Source organism: Vigna umbellata, chromosome 5 (assembly GCF_029865625.1).
Source record: "Vigna umbellata cultivar VRB3 chromosome 5, Vumbellata_1.0, whole genome shotgun sequence".
In the NCBI taxonomy this organism is placed as follows: Eukaryota; Viridiplantae; Streptophyta; class Magnoliopsida; order Fabales; family Fabaceae; genus Vigna; species Vigna umbellata.
In genome coordinates, this window is record NC_142169.1 from 32,890,713 (window position 1) to 32,914,079 (window position 23,367).

The 23,367-nt window shown below is 31.0% G+C and overlaps 3 protein-coding genes across 3 annotated transcripts; all 3 read left to right on the forward strand.

Annotated features, from left to right (window-relative positions):
- LOC124838973 (Chaperone DnaJ-domain superfamily protein) lies at positions 1–1,219 on the forward strand. Its single transcript, XM_047314704.2, has 5 exons — positions 1–153; positions 268–355; positions 452–522; positions 619–675; positions 771–1,219. Exons 1-5 carry the CDS (start codon positions 43–45, stop codon positions 918–920), a joined length of 477 nt encoding a protein of 158 aa, XP_047170660.1. The 5' UTR covers positions 1–42; the 3' UTR covers positions 921–1,219.
- A 2,429-nt stretch (positions 1,220–3,648) lies between these two features.
- On the forward strand, positions 3,649–11,734 carry LOC124838951 (importin subunit alpha-like). Its single transcript, XM_047314682.2, has 11 exons — positions 3,649–4,047; positions 5,231–5,327; positions 5,405–5,496; positions 5,576–5,707; positions 5,986–6,171; positions 7,987–8,150; positions 8,247–8,325; positions 10,387–10,515; positions 10,618–10,745; positions 10,837–11,215; positions 11,355–11,734. Exons 1-10 carry the CDS (start codon positions 3,832–3,834, stop codon positions 11,210–11,212), a joined length of 1,599 nt encoding a protein of 532 aa, XP_047170638.1. The 5' UTR covers positions 3,649–3,831; the 3' UTR covers positions 11,213–11,215; positions 11,355–11,734.
- A 5,317-nt stretch (positions 11,735–17,051) lies between these two features.
- LOC124838980 (GATA transcription factor 16-like) lies at positions 17,052–17,940 on the forward strand. The gene is made up of 3 exons (XM_047314714.2): positions 17,052–17,203; positions 17,288–17,408; positions 17,504–17,940. The coding sequence occupies exons 1-3, from the start codon at positions 17,178–17,180 to the stop codon at positions 17,714–17,716; spliced, it is 360 nt and encodes a 119-aa protein (XP_047170670.1). The 5' UTR covers positions 17,052–17,177; the 3' UTR covers positions 17,717–17,940.
- The last annotated feature ends 5,427 nt before the right edge of the window (positions 17,941–23,367 follow it).

Consider the following 23,367-nt stretch of genomic DNA (forward strand, 5'->3'; position numbering starts at 1 on the left):
TTCTATTTTCATCTCTACTGCCTTCATCTTCTCTTCCCTTCCATGGATCGGGAAGGAGGATCCAACGGCGGATCTTGCTACTACTCCGTTCTCGGGATTCGTAGGGACGCCTCCTTCTCTGATATTCGCACTGCCTACCGCAAACTCGCCATGGTCAAAAAAAACATAAACCCCCCTACCGTCTCTTATTCTCTTTCTAGTTTAATTCTTTTCTCAACTATCACAAATTATGTTTTTTCTTTTTTAATTTTGGCCCTGACTGCGCAGAGGTGGCACCCGGATAAGTGGACTCGGAATCCCGCAACCGCCGGAGAAGCCAAGCGGCGGTTTCAGCAAATCCAAGAAGCTTACTCAGGTGAGGTTACATCATCACCGTAATTATCTTTTTAATTGTTGCAAAATTGATTAATCGGTAATGATGATTTTGGATTCTGTGGATATGCCGTAACAGTTCTTTCCGATCAATCTAAAAGATCAATGTACGATGCTGGCCTCTACGACCCTCTGGAGGAAGAAGACCAAGTCTGTATTGTTTTCTTTCATTTTTGTTTGATTATTGTTCTAGTATAATTTAGCCACGCAATTTGTATTTGTATATTATTTGTTTCCAATGCGCAGGAGTTTTGTGATTTCATGCAAGAGATGATATCGATGATGAACAATGTAAAAGATGAGGTAATGATTTTAATGATTGATTGAGTTGTATTGTTTTTTTTTTTTCTTTTGGAGTGTCGTAGGTAATGTGTATGTTGTGTTTGAATGTGATGCAGGGGGACAGTATGGAGGACCTACAGAGGATGTTCGTGGAGATGGTGGGGGGTGATGGGATTGACTTGAACCAGGATCAGATGGCTGGGAAGCGAGGACGTGTCAATGGATCAAGAGGCAATGCGGCCAAGCGCAGCAACTCTCGATCTTAGTGCGTCACACTCAATCCTTTCTTGTAACTTCCCACACTTTTCTTACTGAAAACTAGATCATTGAAATGAAAATCCTTACAAGGGTTCCTTCTAGACATTTATATCTGTGATGCCTCCTAATTTTACTTTTATTTGCACTTTTCATTTCATTGTGTTTTTTCATGACACCACTGAAACATAAGCATAACACGTGTATGTCATGTTAAAACTATTTAATGAAAAGTACCATTGTCGGTCTGACATTTTGAATTTTGAATTTAAGTAATGTAAAAATTAGTATAAGTACTTTTATTTTTTTAGACTATATGCCAAGAGGTAACTCATTCTTACTATTTTAAGATACATATTACATATGCAATTTATTCTCAAAGATAATATTGAAAAGGTAGGGTCAGGGACAAGTAGTTTCCTATTTATCGAAATCATTTAGTTGGGTATAGGAGGCTTCTAGTTCTTGTCCTTGTGTTATGGGCTTATATAAAAAAGTTGTGTATGTACGCATTAGTATTTATCTTAGTATAGATGAAAGAAAATATTATAATATTCAATTCGTTTCAAACTTATCTTAATATTTAGTTTTGGTTTCAAACTCGTGCTTAATTTAATTCTTTCAAACTTGGGAATAACTCAAGTCTTCAATTCAATCACTCTGAGCTAGACCTTGTTATAACTGAGTTAACGTTCTTAAACATATGTGAATTTGTAAACAACCATGAAATAAATTTTAATTTTTTTAATATGTAGATATTGCAAATTTACATATGAATACTAATACTGAAATAGTTGTTTATTAGTTTTAAAAGGAGTTAGTCTAAATGTTTTATTTTGTTGATGGCTAATGATATTTAATAATGATATTTAACAATATTTTTTTAACAATATTTTATCATATTTTATCAATATTTTATTATATTTGTTTATAATTATTATTGAATGTAGAATAATTTTGTACCAATCTGATTAAAATGTTGTCAAATGTCAAATATCATTATTCTTTGTTGAATTGGTTAATATATCTGAGTGTTGGAACTTAATGGATATTTAAGTGTTATATCATATGAAAACTATTTTCTTATTTGTGCAGCATGTGATTATAGCTTTAAAGTTTAAGAAGTTTGGTTATATCTTTAGAACACTTACAGATTTAGAAAAGTGTCTTTGGTTTAATATGTAAGAAAATATAAATAGAAAAAATATATAAAGTGAAAATATAAATAAGAAAAATGTTAACTTTGGTGAACTAGTTTTGTATAACTCTTTCAGTGATAGGTAATGTGTAGTTCCAAATACGCAGGAATGTGAAGACCTTTGATATGTAAACCCAAAACTATTATTACAATTCCAATTGATCAATCAGCTCGGTTGTTACCAACTTTTTTTTTTGTCTCATCAACTTTTTTCATTATCTTGATTTTCTAAAGAGTGTATACGATTTCTTTGTTTGGGAAAATTTTCATAGCAAAATTAATTTTGATAAAAAATTGACATTTTAATAAAGTGACAAGTATCTCATGACAATGATAATTTATGTTTTTAAATAACTTTGTTTCAAATTAGTATAAATGATCTTTTATCATAGAAAAAAATGTCACTCATACAAAGGGTTAATCACTCAATAAACGAGCCAATACTCGTGACAAAATAAAAAATGTCACTATAAATCAATATATCACCCAATCACTCGACAGAAATATATATAATAAAGAAAAAATTACGAATTAATTGTACAAATATAAGTGTAATTACCTTAATACTGTCTTTTATGAAATTAATAATTGTTTAATAATTTTAATTTGATATTACTTATTTCTTTCTCACTATTTTATTCTTAGCTCTCTTTTTAAAAAAAAATCTATCTTAGATGTTGAAAGATATGCCAAAAGTTATGCAATCATCTAAACTTTAACTCGTTAATATAATTTGTCCCATGTGTTAATATTAACATGTATCCGATAACATAAAAACAAATAAATTATAGTTGGTTTAATAGAATAAGTATTAACATTTCATTCATATAATAACAAAACTATATCATTAATACGATAATTTAGTTATATTCAAGTTTTGTTAATAATTAATGTAACTAATTCTATAAAATTTCTACACGCTTTTATTAAATAGAAAATTAATGGTAGCATGCAATTAACATGAAAAAAATATCAAGGATTTCAAATTTACTTGCACATCAATATTTTTTTTTCTTTTTAATAAATATAAGTGACAATCAATAAACGTTGAACTTGTATTTAATTATCTTAAACATTAACGTAGTTCAAACAAAATTAAGACAGAAAAATGTTGCTTTAAAAATGCACTAAAAGAAAATTTTCATGATAATTGTTATACTTAACCGATTATTTATTCAAAATTGTGTTATATTTGACTACTAATTTATATCCAAAAATATATTCATTTGGAGAATATGTCCATTTTCTTAGGTCTACAAAAGTATAAAGTTAAATAGAGTGGTAAAGTGTCTGGTTGAGTAACGGGAAAAGCTCAATGCACCAATAATATTGCTTACTTTTTGGGCCAACCGTGGAATTGAACAGTCCAAGTATTTGAGGCCCAACGAGGAATAATCACAGAGGAGGATTTTTGTTGGAATGCAAACAGCGTGTTGGTAGCCGTACGAAACAAACCTTTCCTCCAAAATTAAAGTAGCTTTTTCCCTCATCTTTAAATTCAAAAACGAAGTGGCATTTCCGTAAATGCACGCCGATCCAAGTCCTATTCCGTCACGCTCAATAAACCCTCTCGTTTCGCTTCTCTTTTCAAACTCCTAAACCATAAAACCCCAAACCCACTTCATCGTATTCTTCCTCTATTCTCTCACTTTGCAGTCTCCAACCCTACGGTTCGATTACCCAATCAATCCAATTCCATATCCGAATCCTTCCATTTAAACACCATGTCGTATCGGCCGACAGCAAACTCCAGGACCGAGCTTCGTCGGAACCGTTACAAAGTCGCCGTGGACGCTGATGAAGGTCGGCGGCGGCGAGAGGATACCATGGTGGAGATTCGAAAGAACCGTAGGGAGGAGAGCTTGCAGAAGAAGAGACGTGAGGGTCTCCAATCTCAGCAGATTCCTGCGTCAGTTCATTCTACTGCAATAGAAAAGAAGGTCAATCTTGATCAACTTTAGAATAAAGTTCACCTGATGTTTTGTTTCGTTATTTCTTTAATTTTTGAAACACTTTGTGCAAATTCAAATGATTATAAAAATACTCATCTGACTCCTCCAAGTTCGACAAGTGATTAGGGTAGGAATTCGATTGTGCTGGTAGAATTCTGGTTTTTGAGTTTATATTGCATGTTTCATTTGACGTGTTTCGATGCACATTTATTTGTTTGTCTGTTGTAAGGGAAATACTATGATGTAAAGCAATTCATAGTATTCGTTGATTACGAAATGGGGGATAGTCTATCCCCTCTTTCGCTGGTTCTTTTGTGGTGTGCATGTATCTATACAGAGCGATACAGTTGACTGTACTTGTTAGGGAAGTTAAAGTTGGTCATTATTTAAAGCTTCTGTTAAGATTTCAGTTACAAGCTGTTGTGCTTGCAATTTGTGTTTGATGAATTCATCAACACTTTCGAATCATTGATTTTGCCACTATTTACTTGATTTTGAAAATGCCTTGTTTGATGAACGCTAGTCCTCCGTCTGCAAGTTTGGTGTTCTCGCAGTGGAATATGTATTTTCAAGGCCTTCAGAAAAACACATAATCTATTCTGGTCTGACATGCGTTGCTTCTTCACAATCTTGATCAAGTCACAAGTACATTTAACTTGGATGATTAACTTGGAGATATCCCACAAGGCAGTGTCTTCATTTGTCATTGTGATGGCTCCAGTCACAAACTGCAGCTTGTTCTCTGATTACAAACCACTTTTCATTGCACTGTCCGTCTCATGAATGATAGTTACTAATATTCATCGGTGGAGGGAAGGGGATCATCCGTGGGTTTTATCCAGGATACTTACTAGACTAGAGTGATTTAGATCTGCCATAGTTGAAAGGATGAGCACAAATAACTGAAATGTAAGTTAAGAAAGAGGTCAAAGATTGCAATGACGTAAGATGCATGAATTTGGGGAAATGATCTTTGCTGATGAATTTGATTGGAATAACATGCTTATACTTTATATACAGGAGGATAAGCAAAAACTGACTTGTAACAAAAATCTTTAAAGAAGCTTTAAATAGGGACCAACCATAACTGTATTAGTAGTACATAAGTCGGATTGGCATGAACCAGAAACAGGATAGCCTACTGAGATGTTTATTTTCTATCTTGCTGTAGTTGGAACAGCTACCAGCCATGGTTGCAGGTGTTTGGACTAATGACAATAACATGCAGTTTGAGGCCACAACTCAGTTTCGGAAGATGCTTTCAATTGGTTAGATATTGGTCTGATATTTGCTTTTGGTTCCGAATGTGAATGGTTTTTGACAAATTCTGTTTTTGTCTGGTCAGAACGTAGCCCACCCATTGAGGAGGTTATTCAAGCTGGTGTAGTTCCACGGTTTGTTGAGTTTTTAACGAGGGAAGATTTTCCAATGCTGCAGGTTTGTTATTATGTTTTACTTTGTGCAGTCAACATTCATCTCTGCTTATATGTTCCCTTGACTCTATTTAATGTTGTAGTTTGAGGCAGCTTGGGCTTTGACAAATATAGCTTCTGGAACATCTGAAAATACTAAAGTGGTAATTGATCATGGTGCTGTCCCTATTTTTGTAAAGCTCCTTGGTTCTCCCAGTGATGATGTCCGTGAACAGGTATATTCACGTACCTTTTCATTTCTTTTTTATCACTAATTAATGATATATAAATTATATGTATTCTTAAAATGAGATTAAATAACTTGTATGTTGTTCAACCAGCAAATGTATTTGTTGATTTTGGTTTTGGATGATGTGCTATATGCTGGTATAAGGGTATCATGTTTGTCCTAGAGTTGTTACTTGGTTTCTTTTAGCTATGATTTGCATAAGAAGATAGCAGTAGCTGGCAGTTTTTATCGTTTAACATTTTTGTGTGTTTTGGGGATAATCAGGCTGTTTGGGCATTAGGAAATGTTGCTGGAGATTCTCCTAGATGTCGAGATCTTGTTCTTAGTCATGGAGCTTTGCTTCCTCTATTGGCACAATTAAATGAGCATGCCAAACTTTCTATGCTAAGAAATGCTACTTGGACACTCTCAAATTTCTGCAGGGGAAAACCACAGCCTCCTTTTGATCAGGTATTAAGTTATGTTTTCCATGGCCAGAAAAAAATGAAATTTTGGCACCTTCCTATTTGTTGTTAAATTCTCTACCATTGTGAAATGATCTGACACAATTGTTCTGTTCTTTTTTAATTTTCTTGTTGAATACCATACGCATGTATTATTACCTGGGAAAAATGCTTGCTCTCCACTATATTGAGTTATTTTAGAGTTGTTACTTCAATCTGATGGACTGCTTCCTTTATCTTTTTATTCTTCATGTTCCTATAAATTGAAACCTTTAATGTAGGGGTGTTCAGAACAGAATCAATAAAGACAAAAGATCGAAAACCAAACAAAACCAATATTTTTCTGGATCTAATTTTTTCTCAACCAATTGGTTTGCTTCAATTTTTCGGGTTGGAAGTCAAGAACTAAATCAAACTGCATATTGAATTGAAATGTTGTGTGATATATTTCAAACTAATTAGTAAGTACTTAAGTATGATTCTTTTTAGGGATTGTTGTATAGTTTGATTGTATTGTGATTGGAGTACATAGATTTATATTTATCAAAACATGGCAACTCGTCAGAGCAAGTTAAAGATATGATTATCAAATTTGACAGCAATTCTCTTTGACAAATTTTACTTGTTAAATGTTTAACAATTTTGTTATAACCAAAACCGCAAAGAACTCATTGTAACCAAACTGCAAAAAAATGGTTTGATTTGAATTTTATATCAAATTAAAACTTAACCAAACCAAACTATACTTGATTTTATGTTTGGTTTGGGTAATTTTTAATAAAGAACTGAACAAAATTAAGATGCAAATACTCATAATTTTTTTGTGATAACATTGTAATATTAGGAAATTGTACTGTGACATTTTATTTTCTCTGTGACAGCTATAGCTGATTAAATTTTATCATTTGCTAATAATGGCCGTATTGTTGAAAAAGTATGGGCATGATTCATACTGAATAGAAAACTTGTAGATCTAATTGTTGGTTCAGTTTGTTGCTGGTTTTCTATTAATCAGATATGTGGTAGGTGTATTGGCTATATATATATATATATATATATATATATATATATATATATATATATATGTCTGATATGGTGATATGATTATTGTTAAAGTACACGGGATGTGCTATTTCGAGGATATTACATACACATAAAATTTATATCGTGTTTGTGCCCCTGTTTCTTTTAGTCATTTTACTCCATCCCTGTGAAGTTGTATTGTGGTCTTTGTTATTTTAGAAACATCAGACCTGTTATCCAATTTCACTTAGTCGTGAAATCACTCATTGGTAAACTCCTAATGTCATGGACTAAAAATGGTTGAGTAAATTATAACCTTCACCCATCGAGATTTTGTGAGATTGCACAATCTCTTGGGTAGTTTGTTTAATCACATGAAACCCTTGAAGTGTCAATTTAATTTTCTGAAATAATTAACAGGGTTGCAAATATGTTTTCTAAGAGAATTAAAATGAATGTGCTGTTAACGGGTTATTTAAGCCAATGTAGTAAATATATAATTGCTTTTAATGTTGAAACTAGAAGCATACTTCTTGTACATTCTTAACAAAATAGAAATTATAAATAATTGTCATCATAATTAACACTTAGTCTTTTACAATCATGAATGGTACTAATCTTCCCGTGAACATCATATGGATAATTTCCATGCGTCGTTTATCTAAAGCCAATGCTTCTGTCTTATGCATGCTTCATCTTTAGCCATCTCAAATTTCGTATCTGTCTTGTAAATCTTGAATACTTATGTGAAGCAAAATACATTTTGTTCCCAGTTTTGATTGAGGATTTATTAATTCAGGTTAAACCTGCTCTTCCAGCTCTTGCCAATCTTATCCATTCAAATGACGAAGAAGTCTTGACTGATGCCTGTTGGGCACTTTCTTATCTTTCTGATGGTACAAACGACAAAATTCAGGGTGTAATTGAAACTGGTGTTTGTAGCCGTCTTGTTGAGCTTCTGACGTGAGTAGTGTGAACTCAATTATCTATACGGAAAAGTATATACGTTTCAGTGTTGTTTTGCTGTCAAATTCTAAATATTATTTTACTCTTATTCAGGCACACTTCCCCCTCAGTGCTTATTCCTGCTCTTCGTACTGTTGGAAATATTGTCACTGGAGATGATTTGCAGACCCAGGTATTAAGTTCATTAGTTTATTATGACTGTGTTTGGCTATATCATATACAGATTACAATGTCACTGGCTCTTTTTGTGTTAATACTAGTAGTAGCAGGAAGCAAACTGATAAACAAGAAGATAAATATTTTAATTGAATTAAATGGATAGTACAGAAAATAGGAGAGGTATGTCCTCAAAGGTATCACAGAGGATTAGTCCTTTAAGAAAGACCAAACTCGACCCTCAAATCATATAAGACGAATGCCTCGTTCTATGCATCATCCTCCTTTATTTGCCTCACAACACAAGCACATAGTATGTTGTTGTGTTCAACACTTGTTGGACGCACCTCCTTCAACATGTGTCTGAAATTTCTCAACAGTGTCACAATTAAAAAATATCCTTTTTAGCTCATACACGTAAAGAAAGTGAGCCAACACCTATTCTTGACTAAACACTTCTTAGACACTACTATCATAAAATGGAAAAATAATGTATTTTTCTAGTCTTGTTTAGTTATTTGAATTATTAACATACAGTTTTCTACCAAACTCCTGACAAACTGGTACTATGCTGAACCCGAACTGTACTCAAGGAGGAAATCTCCTTTAAAGAAGAAAAATACTGCAAAAAGAGAAAGAGACAGCATAATGGAATAAATGCTAGGTACGTCAGTCCTTAGATTCAGCCCCCAATTTACTAATTTCCATCCGATCCTCACTCATGTTTTCTTTCACCTCCCAGTCATTACACCATCATCGTCTCCAATACCTTACTTCCATATGAACATTCTGTGTAACTCTCCCACTCCGATTACTGTTTCATATCCCACCTTGTCATAAAAGAATAATTTTCCATCATCTAACACTTTTGTGCAGCACTAGTTACTAAATGACATCGCTAACTTTTTGATCAGTCATGGTTGTTTTAGTGCTTTCTGAAATTATCACTTGTTAACAAGTCCTAGGTTCTTGTTAGACTTCTTGGGTTTTCTTTAAATCGGGTAGATGTTAAGATGTGTGCTTATGTTAATTGGGCTCAGCGCATTCTATATTAAGGGCCTTGGCCCATATCTTACATTATAAATAAACTACCCTATGTGTATGCAAAATACACAAGAGAGATTTCTCCCAATCTTCTCCATTATTCACATGGGTATCTAGAGCTTAGGATTAGTTCTAGCTCCACGGTCTCCGGCACACATCACCACTGTTGTATCTGCCGTCGCCGGAGTTCCAGAATCGACCGACGATCACACCTTCGGAATCGTCTCGGCCGGGCGACCACCGTGGTGCAAAGATCGCGGCGAACGACCACCCACGCGCTGCCACGTGCCGACGCGTCGCTGGTGATTTCCGCTGCCAACCAGGACTGTCGTGATCGCCTCCTCGCCCTCTTTCTAGATCTGTGGTCGTTGCGTCAATCAGAGCACTTTGGATTTTTAGGGTTTCTCCTTCACCATGGGCATCCGACATCAAACTTTGGTTGAAGAGTCAGGGGTGCGTAGATCACCTTACTCAAAATGTGAATACTGCTACCACAGATGACACTTCCCGCTAGATGAAAATTGATGCCCAGTTATGCATTGTTATTAAGTCCACCATTCACTCCTCACGGAAACAAATGTTTTGATCATATGAAACATGTTCAGAAGTGTTAGATGTTAAGATGTGTGTTTATGTTAATTGGGCTCAGTCCATTATGTATTAAGGGCCTTGGCCCATATCTCACATTATAAATAAACTATCCTATCTGTATGCAAAATACACAAGGGAGATTTCTCCCAATTTTCTCATTATTCACAAAATCCTTTTACTATGTTAAGTGCCAAGGAGAGGTGTTATTACTAAGATCAGGCTTAAACCTTTTTTCAGACTGGATTGACTTGTTCAGGATATGCAAAAGGGATTTTTGTTAGAGTACAATATAGTGAATTCTCTTCATTTTTCTGTAGAGACTTTATTGCTGGGTTGTGTGTAATCGTTGTATGTAATGCTTTGAGTAGTTAACTCTGCGTAGACACACAAGCACAGTAATATGCAATTTTTGTTTGTACTGATTTTGTACTTTCTTGCTTAGGTCATCATCAACCATCAAGCTCTTCCTCGTCTCTTGAATCTCTTGACCAATAATTATAAAAAAAGCATAAAGAAGGAAGCTTGCTGGACTATATCAAACATCACAGCTGGGAACAAACAACAGATTCAGGTATAGACTATTTTGGGGGTCTTCATTGTGTTGTAATTGTGCATTTATGTTAGTTAAATTTTAGGGGTCTTCTTTTTATCCTTAATTTCTGGATATCTGCAGGATGTAATTGAGGCTGGTCTAATTGCTCCTCTGGTCTATTTACTTCAAAATGCTGAGTTTGATATCAAGAAAGAGGCTGCGTGGGCTATCTCAAATGCTACGTCAGGTGGATCTCATGAACAAATCAAGTATGGGGATATTCTTTTGTTTAGATTTTAGAATGTTCCCTTGAGATTTATTGGTGTAACAAGGTTATGAATCTTTTTCCCTGGTTGGCAGGTTCCTTGTAAGTCAAGGATGTATTAAGCCCTTGTGTGATCTTCTCATATGTCCTGATCCTAGGATTGTGACAGTTTGTTTGGAAGGTCTTGAAAACATCTTGAAGGTAGGAGAAGCTGAGAAAAACGTGAGCAATACTGATGGTGTGAATCTATATGGCCAAATGATTGATGATGCTGAGGGGTTAGAGAAAATTGAGAATCTCCAGAGTCATGATAACACTGAGATTTATGAAAAGGCAGTAAAGATTCTTGAGACATACTGGACGGAGGAAGATGATGAAACTGTGCCTCCAGGGGATGCTTCTCAGTCAGGCTTCAACTTTGGTGGCCACGAATTTCCTTCAGTGCCTTCTGGTGGATTCAACTTTATTTAGAAGGTATTCTTGCTTTATTATAACAACATTAGGTTTTGTTGTGTCTGCAAATTTTTTATTTGAACTAGTAATGTTTAGAACGTTTGCTTTTGTGTGCTGTCCTTTATCGCATGGGCATTATTTTGAATTTTGTTAACTGCAGGCGTTTTGGTTGGTCTATCAGTAAAGTCTGACAGCCCAGCAGTCGGGGTCAAGTCAATGCCTTTTCACTGTACTTGGATCCCTCAAGTTCAGCCTTGGTAAATAGAGGGTTGCTGGACTCGCTTGGGTTATGGCTGGGTTTACATACATCATGAGACAGATGAGTTGTGGCTTGATTTTCTTAGCCACTTTAGATTTATAGATACTGGAGTTTGCTTTCTGCCAAATGATCAACTGATCATTCCGCGAGTGATTTGGTTTCTAGAAAATTTATGTTCAGTCGTGATATTTTCTGTCATAGATTGGAGTCAGTAAGCACCATTTGTAACTCTGGATGTTTTGGCCCGATACCATCACAAAAATGCCACTATCTTTCCTTCATTTTATGATGGAGTTTTTGTTTTACCGTTGTAATTTCTTTTGAAGTTTACCGTGAAGTTCTATTCATTATGTTCTCTGTGGTCCGGTCGAGGTTCGTCAGGGTTTAGGAAAAAAGTCTAAAACAGAAAATTCTTTGCAACAATGTCTTTTTTTCAGAAATCATACTTTGTTGCTTGTTGAGATTTGCTCACATTGTTTTTTCATTCATGCATTCTGTCATATGTGCACATTTAATATAAGTGTACACCCGTGCCCGCACGTTGCAAATATATAGTATAGAAACTGGGATGTTGTCTAACAATATTTTTAGAAAAGAGAATAATAAGTGTGACGTAGCTATTTAATTAACATGAAAACATGAGGTTATCACTATCCAAATAGAAAAAATAGAAAAAAGTCCTACAGACGTCCTCCTTACATTAATTGATGTCCATAACTAAAATTATGCTTCTTTATGAAATCCTCTATCTGTATAATATTTTCATTTATGAAATATTTAGATCCATATCTGGTGTTCGGTTCGGTGTATAATTCTAATCGATTCCTATATGATTTTTTAAATTTGAATCTAAATGAGGCTTGACCTTGGAAATGTCAGCATTACAAAAACGGCTTCTGCTCGTCTAAATAACTTTCCATTTGAATTGAGAAGATTTCCCACAATGTACACAGAAATTATGTCACCTTTAGCAAGACAATAAATTTAAATAAATGAAAAAAAACACACACACACACATCGTTTTAGGCTGAGTTCAATTTTTTTACTAATACTTGAAAAATATAATGTTGGTTTAATGAATCTGGAAAGAAGGACGAGAGAGATCATGGATTTAACTCCTCCCATTAATAAATACTAACCATTAACGTTGCCAATTCAAAAAAGAAAAAGAAAAAAAATCTAACAATAACATTTCACTTAAACTAAATAAAGTATTCATATGACTTTGTACAAAAAGTAATTTTTATAATCATTACCTTTTAATTTCATAGGACGTAGGACACAAATACTCATTAGTTATATAAGGATATTTGTTAAATTAAGTATTATCTTATATTTTCAAATTAATTTTAATTTATTTGGTGATGTTTTCACGGTTAATTAAAATATATTCTCAATTAAATATGCTTAATTATATATATTCTTTTACTCTTGTAGAAAGCTAATTAACGAATATACATTATTAACTAATTCTTATTAAAGTTTTCACCTTTAATTAAAGTATATTATTAATTATGTAAAAATTCATTCAATTACATAATTTTTTTAAAATTTAATCAAACTAAATTGTAAATTAAAATTAAAAATCTTGGACTCATACACCATGCTAACTTTGTTGCAATGTAAAAATTATTACTTTTACTTGATTTAGAAGCAAAATATGTAGATAAAAGTAAAGCACAACAATAATAAAAAAGAACAAACCAATTATTGCATTCTAACATTAAAATCCATTAAGAAATTACCAAGAGGCTTGACACTCTATTGAATTGGGATAATAACAGATCGGGTACGAATAGTGTCTATCTGCTACTCGATTCACCGGATAAAATTGTACTCATTATTCGCCCACTACCCGCACGGATACACATTTAAAAAATACCAGCGGATACTTGCAAAAAAAATATTTTATATATTTTTAAAATAAAATTTAAATAAAATTACAAATATATATATATATATATATATATATATATATATATATATATATATATATATATATATATAATAATAAATTAAGTTAAATATAAATTAAAATTTAATTTTAATTAAATTTAACCTAATAAAATATACTTTTATTTTATTTTTAATTAAATTTAATTAAAAAATATATAAATTAATATTTTTTTGCGGGTAACGGGTACCCGCGGGTTGAGTAGTATATTACCCGTACCCACTCGTTTAGAAGCGGGTATTAAAATATCCGCTACCCGTTACCCACAGATAGTAACTGCCCGCCACGGATTTTACCTGCGGATACTTATGCCCGAAAATTTTTTTGCCATCTCTACTATTGAATGTAGAAATAAAATAAAAATATAAATTAGGCTCCCCAAAGGGTTCCTAAGCACCCCCTAAGGTGTTTTTCTAAGTCTTTTTATATAGAAATTAGACTGCACTTTGTTTTGGTCTTTTTTAATATTCTTTCTAATAATGTAATCTCCTCCCATCATCTTTTAAATAATCTAATATTTTCAAGATATATTTGATTGTTTTTAAGATCTCAATAGATTTCAGAAGATCTTACGAGATTCAAAAGGATTTGACAAATATTACTTTTTAATATTTACTAGTATAGTTAAATAATGTAATTATTTAAAAATATCAAATAAAATATCTAAAGATATATTTTCTCTAAATTATTGTTTATCATAAACATTTATTAATTATCAAAGCCTTTTGTTAAAAAAATTAGAGAAAATCGCAAGGTCCAACTTTTGTTTCTTGATCCCTCTTCTTGCTTAACCAAATTTCTTCACTTTTTTCTTGTCTTCTTCATGGAATGCTTGATTGACTTCTTGTAGTTTTAATTATTTGTTGTTCTTGGATTTGTCATGAAACTTTAATCAATTTATCCACACCTTTATTAACTCAATTTAGCTGCATCTGTTCTAACACCTTAAAATATCCAAAAAAGAACATTTATGTAATGCAAAAACTATTTTTAACATGTTTTTATATCTCATGCTAAATAAATTTAGTTATAACAAACCTTAATTAAAAGATTTTTTAAAGCATAAAAACCAATTAAGGATCTAAGATTAAAGGCTTAATGAGAATATAAATATGCTATCATTAACATTGGAAATCTCACATCGACTAGAGATAAAATTAATTTGGAGTGTATAAGTGGATGAAAATCTCACCTTACAAGTTGATTTTATAAGATTAAACTAAGCTTAAAATTCACTTTTTAACATAAAGAAAAGGGATAGAGGGAACACATGTCTCCTCACCTTGCAAAACCTCGTCGTAAATGAAGATGAAAGAACTACATAAAAAAAGAGGGAGTAAGATGCTAGGCACTGAAACATGGATAATATAGGAAGAGTCATGTAAGAAGGGTTAAAAGTTTTGTCGATTGGTGGAAGACTCGTAGAAGATATGAATTGATCTACAAAAAGAATGATGACTTTTCATAATCTCTTAGAGCTTACGTGACCAAAGATATGAAGAGCATGATATGAATGATTTTCAACTATTCTCAATGAAAATTTTTCAATGAGCTTGTATCACAGCACAATGTAACAACCAAACAAATAATGTTCATTTTAATTATAGGTGTCCACGACTGCTACTTACTTCAACCATAATAGCTTATGATAGTCTTAACACCCTATTATGACGTACATAATTCTTAGTGTTTTAATTCCTTATTTTTGTCATATGATCTTACATTGGTTATAACACCTTACATTGACCTTAAGAACTTATTTTGGACATCAATCCTTAGATTGACCTTAGTGTATTTAGCCATACTATCTTATGTTATGTTGATTGTTGCCTTATTGTTTGATCTTAACATCTTATCATACCCAACATGAAAAAATGATGACTCATAAAACAACTTATCACATATACAAAGATTATCAACCTTAGACTAAGCATCCAACATACAATATTAATCGATGTTGGACTGACATGTAACTCATCATAAAAACATATTAATATTGTTGCAAGAGATATGATCGAGATCCATAATTAAATGTCACCAAACCAAGAACTATCAAATTTCAACATTGACAAGTTCTTTCAATATCTTTAAAAATAATTTTATAGCTTAAAATTTAAGAATTGTGTTCTGATAGGTTTTAATGGTTACAAATACTCTTTCATTCAAAACTAAAAAAGGTATATCCTGATAGACATTATATAAAATTAAGTGACTGATGAAAATAAATAAAAAATAGTCTAATAAAGGTAGTTGACTTCCCACCATAATCTTTAAGAAAATATAAGATTTGAGTAAAACTGAAATACGATCCTAATTCTATAATGAAATGAAAATAAATTTAACAAAAAGTAAATTTATTTCGAAAGAAAAAAGGCATAAATATTTATGTTTTATATTTTATTTCCAGAACATTATCCAAAACCTGATTTAGTGGTAGTTGTGTTCCTTCAATTCTGTTTAACTAAATTTAAACATAATGTTTAATATGATGTGAGAGATCGGAAAGAGCACAGATCTACTCTCCCAATTCACCGACGCCTTTTTTTGTTCTCCTTAATGATTAATTGCCCATGCGTATAGCTCTGGAAATTCGTTTCAGTTTAGTGTATTAATTATCAGAATAATTTTTAAATTATTTACAGTTTCTCATAGTAAAAAAATAATTACTTAAAAAAATAAAGTTAGTTCCATGTATACAAATTATATTGTTAAAGTCTTTCCTTTTTAAATTCAGTTTAGCTACTAAGTTTCGCAAATTAATTTTATACAAGCCGACCCCTTTATGTTTTGATTATAAAAGTTTGTGAGGTTTTTAACTATAGAAGATAATAAAAAATTAAATATTAATGAGTTGTTATTAAAAAAATTAAGGAAGATAAAATATGAGCTTGTTTTATATAGTAATTGTAATTAATCATGGTCAATCTATTAACTAGATAATATTTTTCCTTTTTCACCTCCACCTTGAATTCCTATTTTTTTTTTTTTTGTTTCGAAGAGTTTGATAATATCGGAGTGTAACTTAGACAGGTCTTTCCATTATTTTGATATCTTTTTTCAAGAAAGTTGGAGAAATGTTTGGAGTATATTATACATGTAAGTTAAAAACTGCAACAAATTGGTGATAGAATCATGCACGTGATTCGTACATTCCAGCCACGTGTTTTATTTTTAAGCTCTTTCATACCATGACCTCCCTCTGTGCTCCTTTGTAATGTTGTTTATCTCAGGTTGTTGTATGTGTAAAATTAAAAGTCTTTTACTAAATGAATAACTTATCCATCTGATAATATATATACAAGGTTTTAATCGTTGTATTTGTACATAAAGAACATAAATTATCTTGTAAAATTTGAAAAGATTACAGTGACTATTGCATTATATCTTGGAAAATGGTAATGGTAGCAGAGAAAATAAATAATAAAGTTGCTACTGATTACAAATATTTTGGGTCCCATGCAAAGCCAAACCTCATCTCTAAGACATGGTTATGCATAATCAGCTTCTGCTTTAATGCAATCTCCTCAACCAATCATAATCCTTCATTCTCGTTGTGTATTCCTGAGATTCATAATACAATCGTACAACCCTCTTGAAATTTCCATTCACCCACCGTGCCAGTGTGAGTAGGGGAACCAGACACGTCACACGGACACGTGCCAGGGTAAAGACACAAGGGCATTTCGGTCATTCAAGGGTACCACTAGGGTTTTTCAGGTACATTCACATAGTCGGTTGTTGTGTTGTGTGGCCATTTTCCTTTTTGCTGCATGCGATTCGTTTCGGTATTAGTAAGGTGCCTCACTCATACTCTCTGGCTCATCCATTCGGTTACTGCTGTTTTTTTTTATTCATTCATAAATTGAGTGTTGCATTGCAGATTGGTAATGATGGATCTGAAGGAATGGTCTTCTCCAGAGCTCAACGAGAGCAAGAAATGCTGCTCCGATTGCAAAACCACCAAGACTCCTCTGTGGAGAGGAGGACCAGCTGGACCTAAGGCCCAACAACACTTATTCCTATTTCATGTTTTTCATCCTTCTCTTCGTTATGGCCTCAATTATTGATTGATTTCTTTTTTATTCTGCTGATGCAGACTCTGTGCAACGCCTGCGGAATCAGGTACCGGAAGAGAGGGAGTTGTTCGAGGAAGAGAGAGGAGGTGGTGGTGTTGCACCGGACATCCTCTGTTGTGAAGAAACAGAGGTGGAAGATGTTGGGAGAAGAGGAACAGGCGGCTGTGTGTTTGATGGCCCTGTCCTGTGGTTTTTTTACCATTCCTTCACTTACCGCATTCCAGGTAACCTAATTACCAGTAATCCACAATCCGACAATCCTTTTTTCATGTCGTATTATACCTAACCTCGTATCTCTGTTTGTCTTTGAGCTTTGTAAAGGTCTTATGTATTGTTGATGATGTTAGGGCCTAGAGGGAATTGTTTCCCCTTTTTCTTTTACGCTGTTAATAGATAGGTTGAGTTAGTTAGTTAGTGATGTAAGTATTCCATGATCAATGGCTGCACTTTTCTCTTCCTTTCTGTTCTTCCATTCTCTCAATTCTATGTTCACACAGTTTTTTTTTTTTGTTTTTTTTTCTATATAAACTATGCTAGTCTGGATTGATACTTCTAATTTCTAAATTCCTGTACCATATCTTCTTACTTTCTAAATTCCTGTACCATATACAACACTAAATATTATAAAATATTACATATATTTATTATATTTATTGATGCAAGGATATTTATTCTGGATTAGATTAGTTAATTTCGTCTTTTGAATAAAAAAAATGTGTTTAAGTTATTTAACGATTTTTGTTACTTTGTTGCGTAGAGTGAGGAAAATAAGGGCTGAAGTTGTATTGTGGAATCCTTTGTTTTAAAAATTTGTGTTCATCTACTAATTTCTTAACCAAAGGATGATATCTTTTTATTTACTGTTTGTGTAAATTATATAGTTTATCATTTTTTTAATTCTTTATTTTAACTTAAAGAGTTTATTAAAATAAAATGAAAATTATGAATGATTAGTTTAATCGTTTATCTCATAAAATACCCTTAAAGATAGCTGTAAATTAGTACGACGAGTAATGGAACTTTTTTTTCTTTTAAATGGATCAACGGCATGTTTATTTTGTATTGAAACAGGGGAATTACAAATTTTGCTTTTAGAAAAGAAGCAAAAGTATAAAATAATAGGACAAAAGTATGAAATAATAAGACGGAATTAAGATAAACCTACTGTGCAGTTGGAAATCCTAAATTTGCTAGAACATGAAAAAAAAAGTATTTAGAACTACTATTTAAACAACGATAATTATGCAAGACTTCTTGATAGAATCGATTTTAAATGTAATTTAAAAATATCTATGATAAAAAAAATTATGCTTGCTGAAGAATTTTTTTTAAAAGAAATGAAAATATTAAAAATTTATAAACGAATACTTTAATTATTTAAGATTAAAACATTTTAAGTATGTAATATAATCTGTCTATTGAAATAAAATAACAGTACTTGTAATAAAAAAAACAATTGTCTCCTCCTTTTTCGTATAAATATTTTAATTTCTAATTAATATTAATTAAATATTTTATAGCTTTAGATATTTTTTAAATTATAAGATATTGAAATATATATTTTATCTAATATTATATTATTTATGATATTATTTTAAAAATAAAATTTTCCAATTCAATCATCAAATTGTAATAATTTATGTTTAATTTTGTTAAAATTACTAACAACAATAAAGGTATAAGATAATTTATGTTATAGTATATTTTGCAAAAATGTATTTTATATTGATTTTGATTTAATTAAAATAATATATAATGGAATTGAAAGATATTTAATGTCACACGAGAATAATGTGTAATTTTATCACTTCATACACACGTGTATAGGTATACATACACACACACACACATATATATATATATATATATATATATATATATATATATATATATATTATTTCTTAAAATTCACGTGTATATATATATATATATATATATATATATTATTTCTTAAAAATGTGAAATTCTTAAAAATGATAAAAGTTCTCATCAACATTATTTCTCAAAATTCACGTTGTTATTATATATATTACCCAATGTCTACGAGTAGAATTATTCTAACTATAATAGCATGTTAAACCATATAAGCTTATAAGAGATTATACAAATCAGACTTTCTTAAGAAAGTAAAAGATTACTTAGAAATAGAAAAAGGAAGATCATAGAGATTTGAGAAAATTAGTAAACTTTTTAATTATGAAAATGTTAATGTTATTTATGAATTTATATGAAAATTTTGGTTTTTTTTTTGCTGTATATCTTGAACTCAACACTATCATCATAACCAGTTTGTGTTGTTAACGCGCTGAAACTGTGAACACAAGTAAGTAACAAATTGTTTTCTGAATGTGATACTTTCTTCTGTCAATTCAAAAACTGAAAAAGAATACATCTTTATAGGTGAAATTATCACCGTGGCACACAAAAGAAAACAACTGAACTGTCCACTAAATGTGAACTGACAGAAACTATTAACACTCAGCTTACTTCTCTTTTGATGCAAAGAAACAATTTTGTTGTTGCATAATCTTGTTATAATGATTTGAGCCTAATGGTTACAATGATTCTAATATGCTTCGAGCTCATTTTTTAAACTATATGCACAAAAGAAAGTAAGTCCTAAGACACACATATTCACACACAACACACATAGTTTTCTTTTATATAGTATGTTGGAATTTTAATTTCTTGTTGTATTTCTTAGGATTCAGCAAAGTTTACCTTAACAATTTCGTGTCAGATTCGTTTGATTTGTTCATTTAGAAAATTTATTTACTAAGGTTGGAAAAATTACAAAGAACTTATACTTTTATTTTGACTTACTTACATAATATTAAATTGAATGTGAAGTTATAAATTATTTTTAAATTTAAAGAAAATAAAAATAAATAAAGAATTTTAAATACACTTTGAAATTTAATTACATTACTATAGTCTATAAAATTTGAGTGTTATTTACCTCATTATGATTTAGATATTACGTAATCAAGTTATATTAATGAGTTAAATTTTAATCTTTTATATTAATTTTAGTTTTGTATACTTTTTAAATAAAATATAAAATATAGTGTAAAGTTATTTTTTAGGATATATGTGTCTGTTTTTTCTTATTACTTTTATATTATCATTATTCAATGCATTTAATACATTTTTCTTCTTTTTCTTACTGGTTTATTTAAGTTTTTATATTGTGAGTTTTGTGTGTTAATAGGGTATAAAGGTTAATTTTATTTTACGTATTATAAAAAGAAATACAGTATTATTAATGATAAACTAAGAAAATGATTTCTTTATATTGGAATACTTTATATATATATATATATATATATATATATATATATATATATATATATATGATTCATTAATGTAAAAATGGTTGATCAAGGTTGAATATATACCTAAAGAGAAAATAAAAGTTATACGTTTATAAGATATATGATTTCATAAGAAAAAGAAAAGATAAAAGAAAAAAACAAATATGTGATAAATGTACATAAAATCAAAGTGTGTTATTGTTCTTTAAAAAATGTATTCACTAAAGTCCAACAAATTTGGATTCTTTTTTTAATTTCAACATGAATGGTGCAATTGACTTTCAAAGTGTGTTATCATTTACTAAAATTAAAATAAATTTTATTTATTATTTTGTTAAAATTGTATCTGTTTTAAGTTGTGTAATAAAAGTCAAAATTACTAAGGTTAAGTTTCAACTAGGATTAGATTAAAATATACAATAAAGTGTTTGCAGAAAAAATAAATCCTCTTTTTCATTGGTACAGGAGTAAAGTTTAACCGTATTGATTTCAGTTAACAATTTATTTGTAAACAAGTTTAATAATTATTTTTTGGTTGAATTAGCTCATTCATTTATATTTTTTTTTAAGAAAAATCTCAAGTGTCTGGTTTCTATTTTGAAAATTTTGATATTATTATGTCATTTTTGTTAGTACTATACTAACAACATTAAATAGGTGTCACATGTTAGTTTATCTTTTTTTAAAATAAAATATATTTCATGTCATGTGATAGTAACTCTATGATGTGGCAGTGACATTGTCTTATCACTGTCATGCTAGGTGTAATATGATATTAGAGCCAAGTTTAGTTCCTATTTTCTCTTTGTTTTTGTTATATTTATTTTTAATAATCGGTTGTATAATGATAATCGTCTTTCTTAATTCTTGTTCTGATGGATCAAATGGACCAATCTTTAAATCCCTCTAGTCCCTTCTACCTACACCTTTGGAAAAATCCAGGTCCACTCTTATTTCTTAGACTTTAAATAAAAATAATTATTTTTCTTGGAACAAGACATGAAAAAAGTTTTTCTATCCAAGAATAAGCTCAAGTTCATAATGGAGGTTTCAAGAAGTCTCAAAGAAACTGCGTAATATGATAGTTCTTTCTTGGATTATCAAAATTCTTTCTTCATAGATTGCAGAAAGTGTCATCTATGTAGAAAACGCAAAAGATTTATGCGATGAGTTAAATGAAACGTTATCCAAAGGAGATTTCTTCAAAATTTCATATTTGTTTCAAGACATTCACTCGATTAAATAAGGAGACAGAAATGTAACTCAATCTTTTACTGATTTGAAAATTCTTTGGGAAGAACTAGAGTGTCTTAGACCTATACTATGTTGTACTTATGATGTTCCTTGTAGTTATGATTTATCTAAGATTCATGTCAATTATAGAGAAATAAAACATGTATGCATTCTAAAAGACCTTAATAACTCTAAATACTTTAAGAACAAAAATTCTTTTAATAAAGCCCTTTTCAAACATCAATCGAGTCTTCTCCCTTATCGCGCAGTAAAAAAGGGAAGTTATTGGCATCATCAATCAAAATATAAAAACAAAAATATTGGCCAACAGATAAACAAAATCATTGGAAGCAAGAACAAAGTTGGAGGTCTCAAGGACGTAAGTGTTGGCTAGCGTGGTTTGTGAAGAGGAAGGGAAAGAAATCCCAATTATGAAAAACAACTCCTATTATCACAAAACGAACTATACTATAGATAAATGTTATTCCAAACATAGATACCCAACATACTATAAGAAAAACAATAATCATTAAAATCAAGACAAAGAAATTCACTCTCTAAGAATCAATTATTTTTCTTATGCTATTTATATGTTCGATTGATTATGAATAGAAAATGTGTCTTCGCTGGAAGAAATGTGCCGCTGCTGGAAAAGATGCAGGGAATGAAGAAAAGGGCATAATTATAATTTTGTTAAGTTTATATGGGTGCAGGAAGAAAAAAGAGAGAAGCAAGAAGAAACAGCCCAATGCTCAACAAAAGAGCTGAAAAATATACAATTAGCAGAATTTGGATGGAACATTGAAGAAAAGTAAAACAAATCTGTTAGCAATGCAAACGGATTTGCTGTAATTGTGAAGCAACACGTATCAACAACGTAGGTAAGCATCTCAAGTCAAGCAACGCATATTCTCACATGATTCTTTTCCTCTATTTGATAGCGAGAAGAGAAACGCACACGATTTCTTAGCAATGATCCTAAAAGAGGAAAATATTTTTGAAGTATACACATGCATTACTTATAATACCCAAAAGAAAGAGAACTACCATGTGTGAATTTCCTTCCTAACCCTATTTGCTTATTTAAGTAGGCCAAGTAAAAGTCATTCTTGAATTTAATTTATAATAAGAATTTAAAAGTAATAAAATAAGTTTTTTCATTTATGTTGCAGTCAATAATTCTACACTTAGTTTTAATAAATTTCTTTCATTTATCAAAAAACATTGTTTATGTTAATTTATTAGCTTAAAAATATAACTTAGCATAATGGTATAATATTTGGAGTTAAAATTTTCCCTGCGTCACACGAGACTTAGGATAATATAAAAAGAGGGAA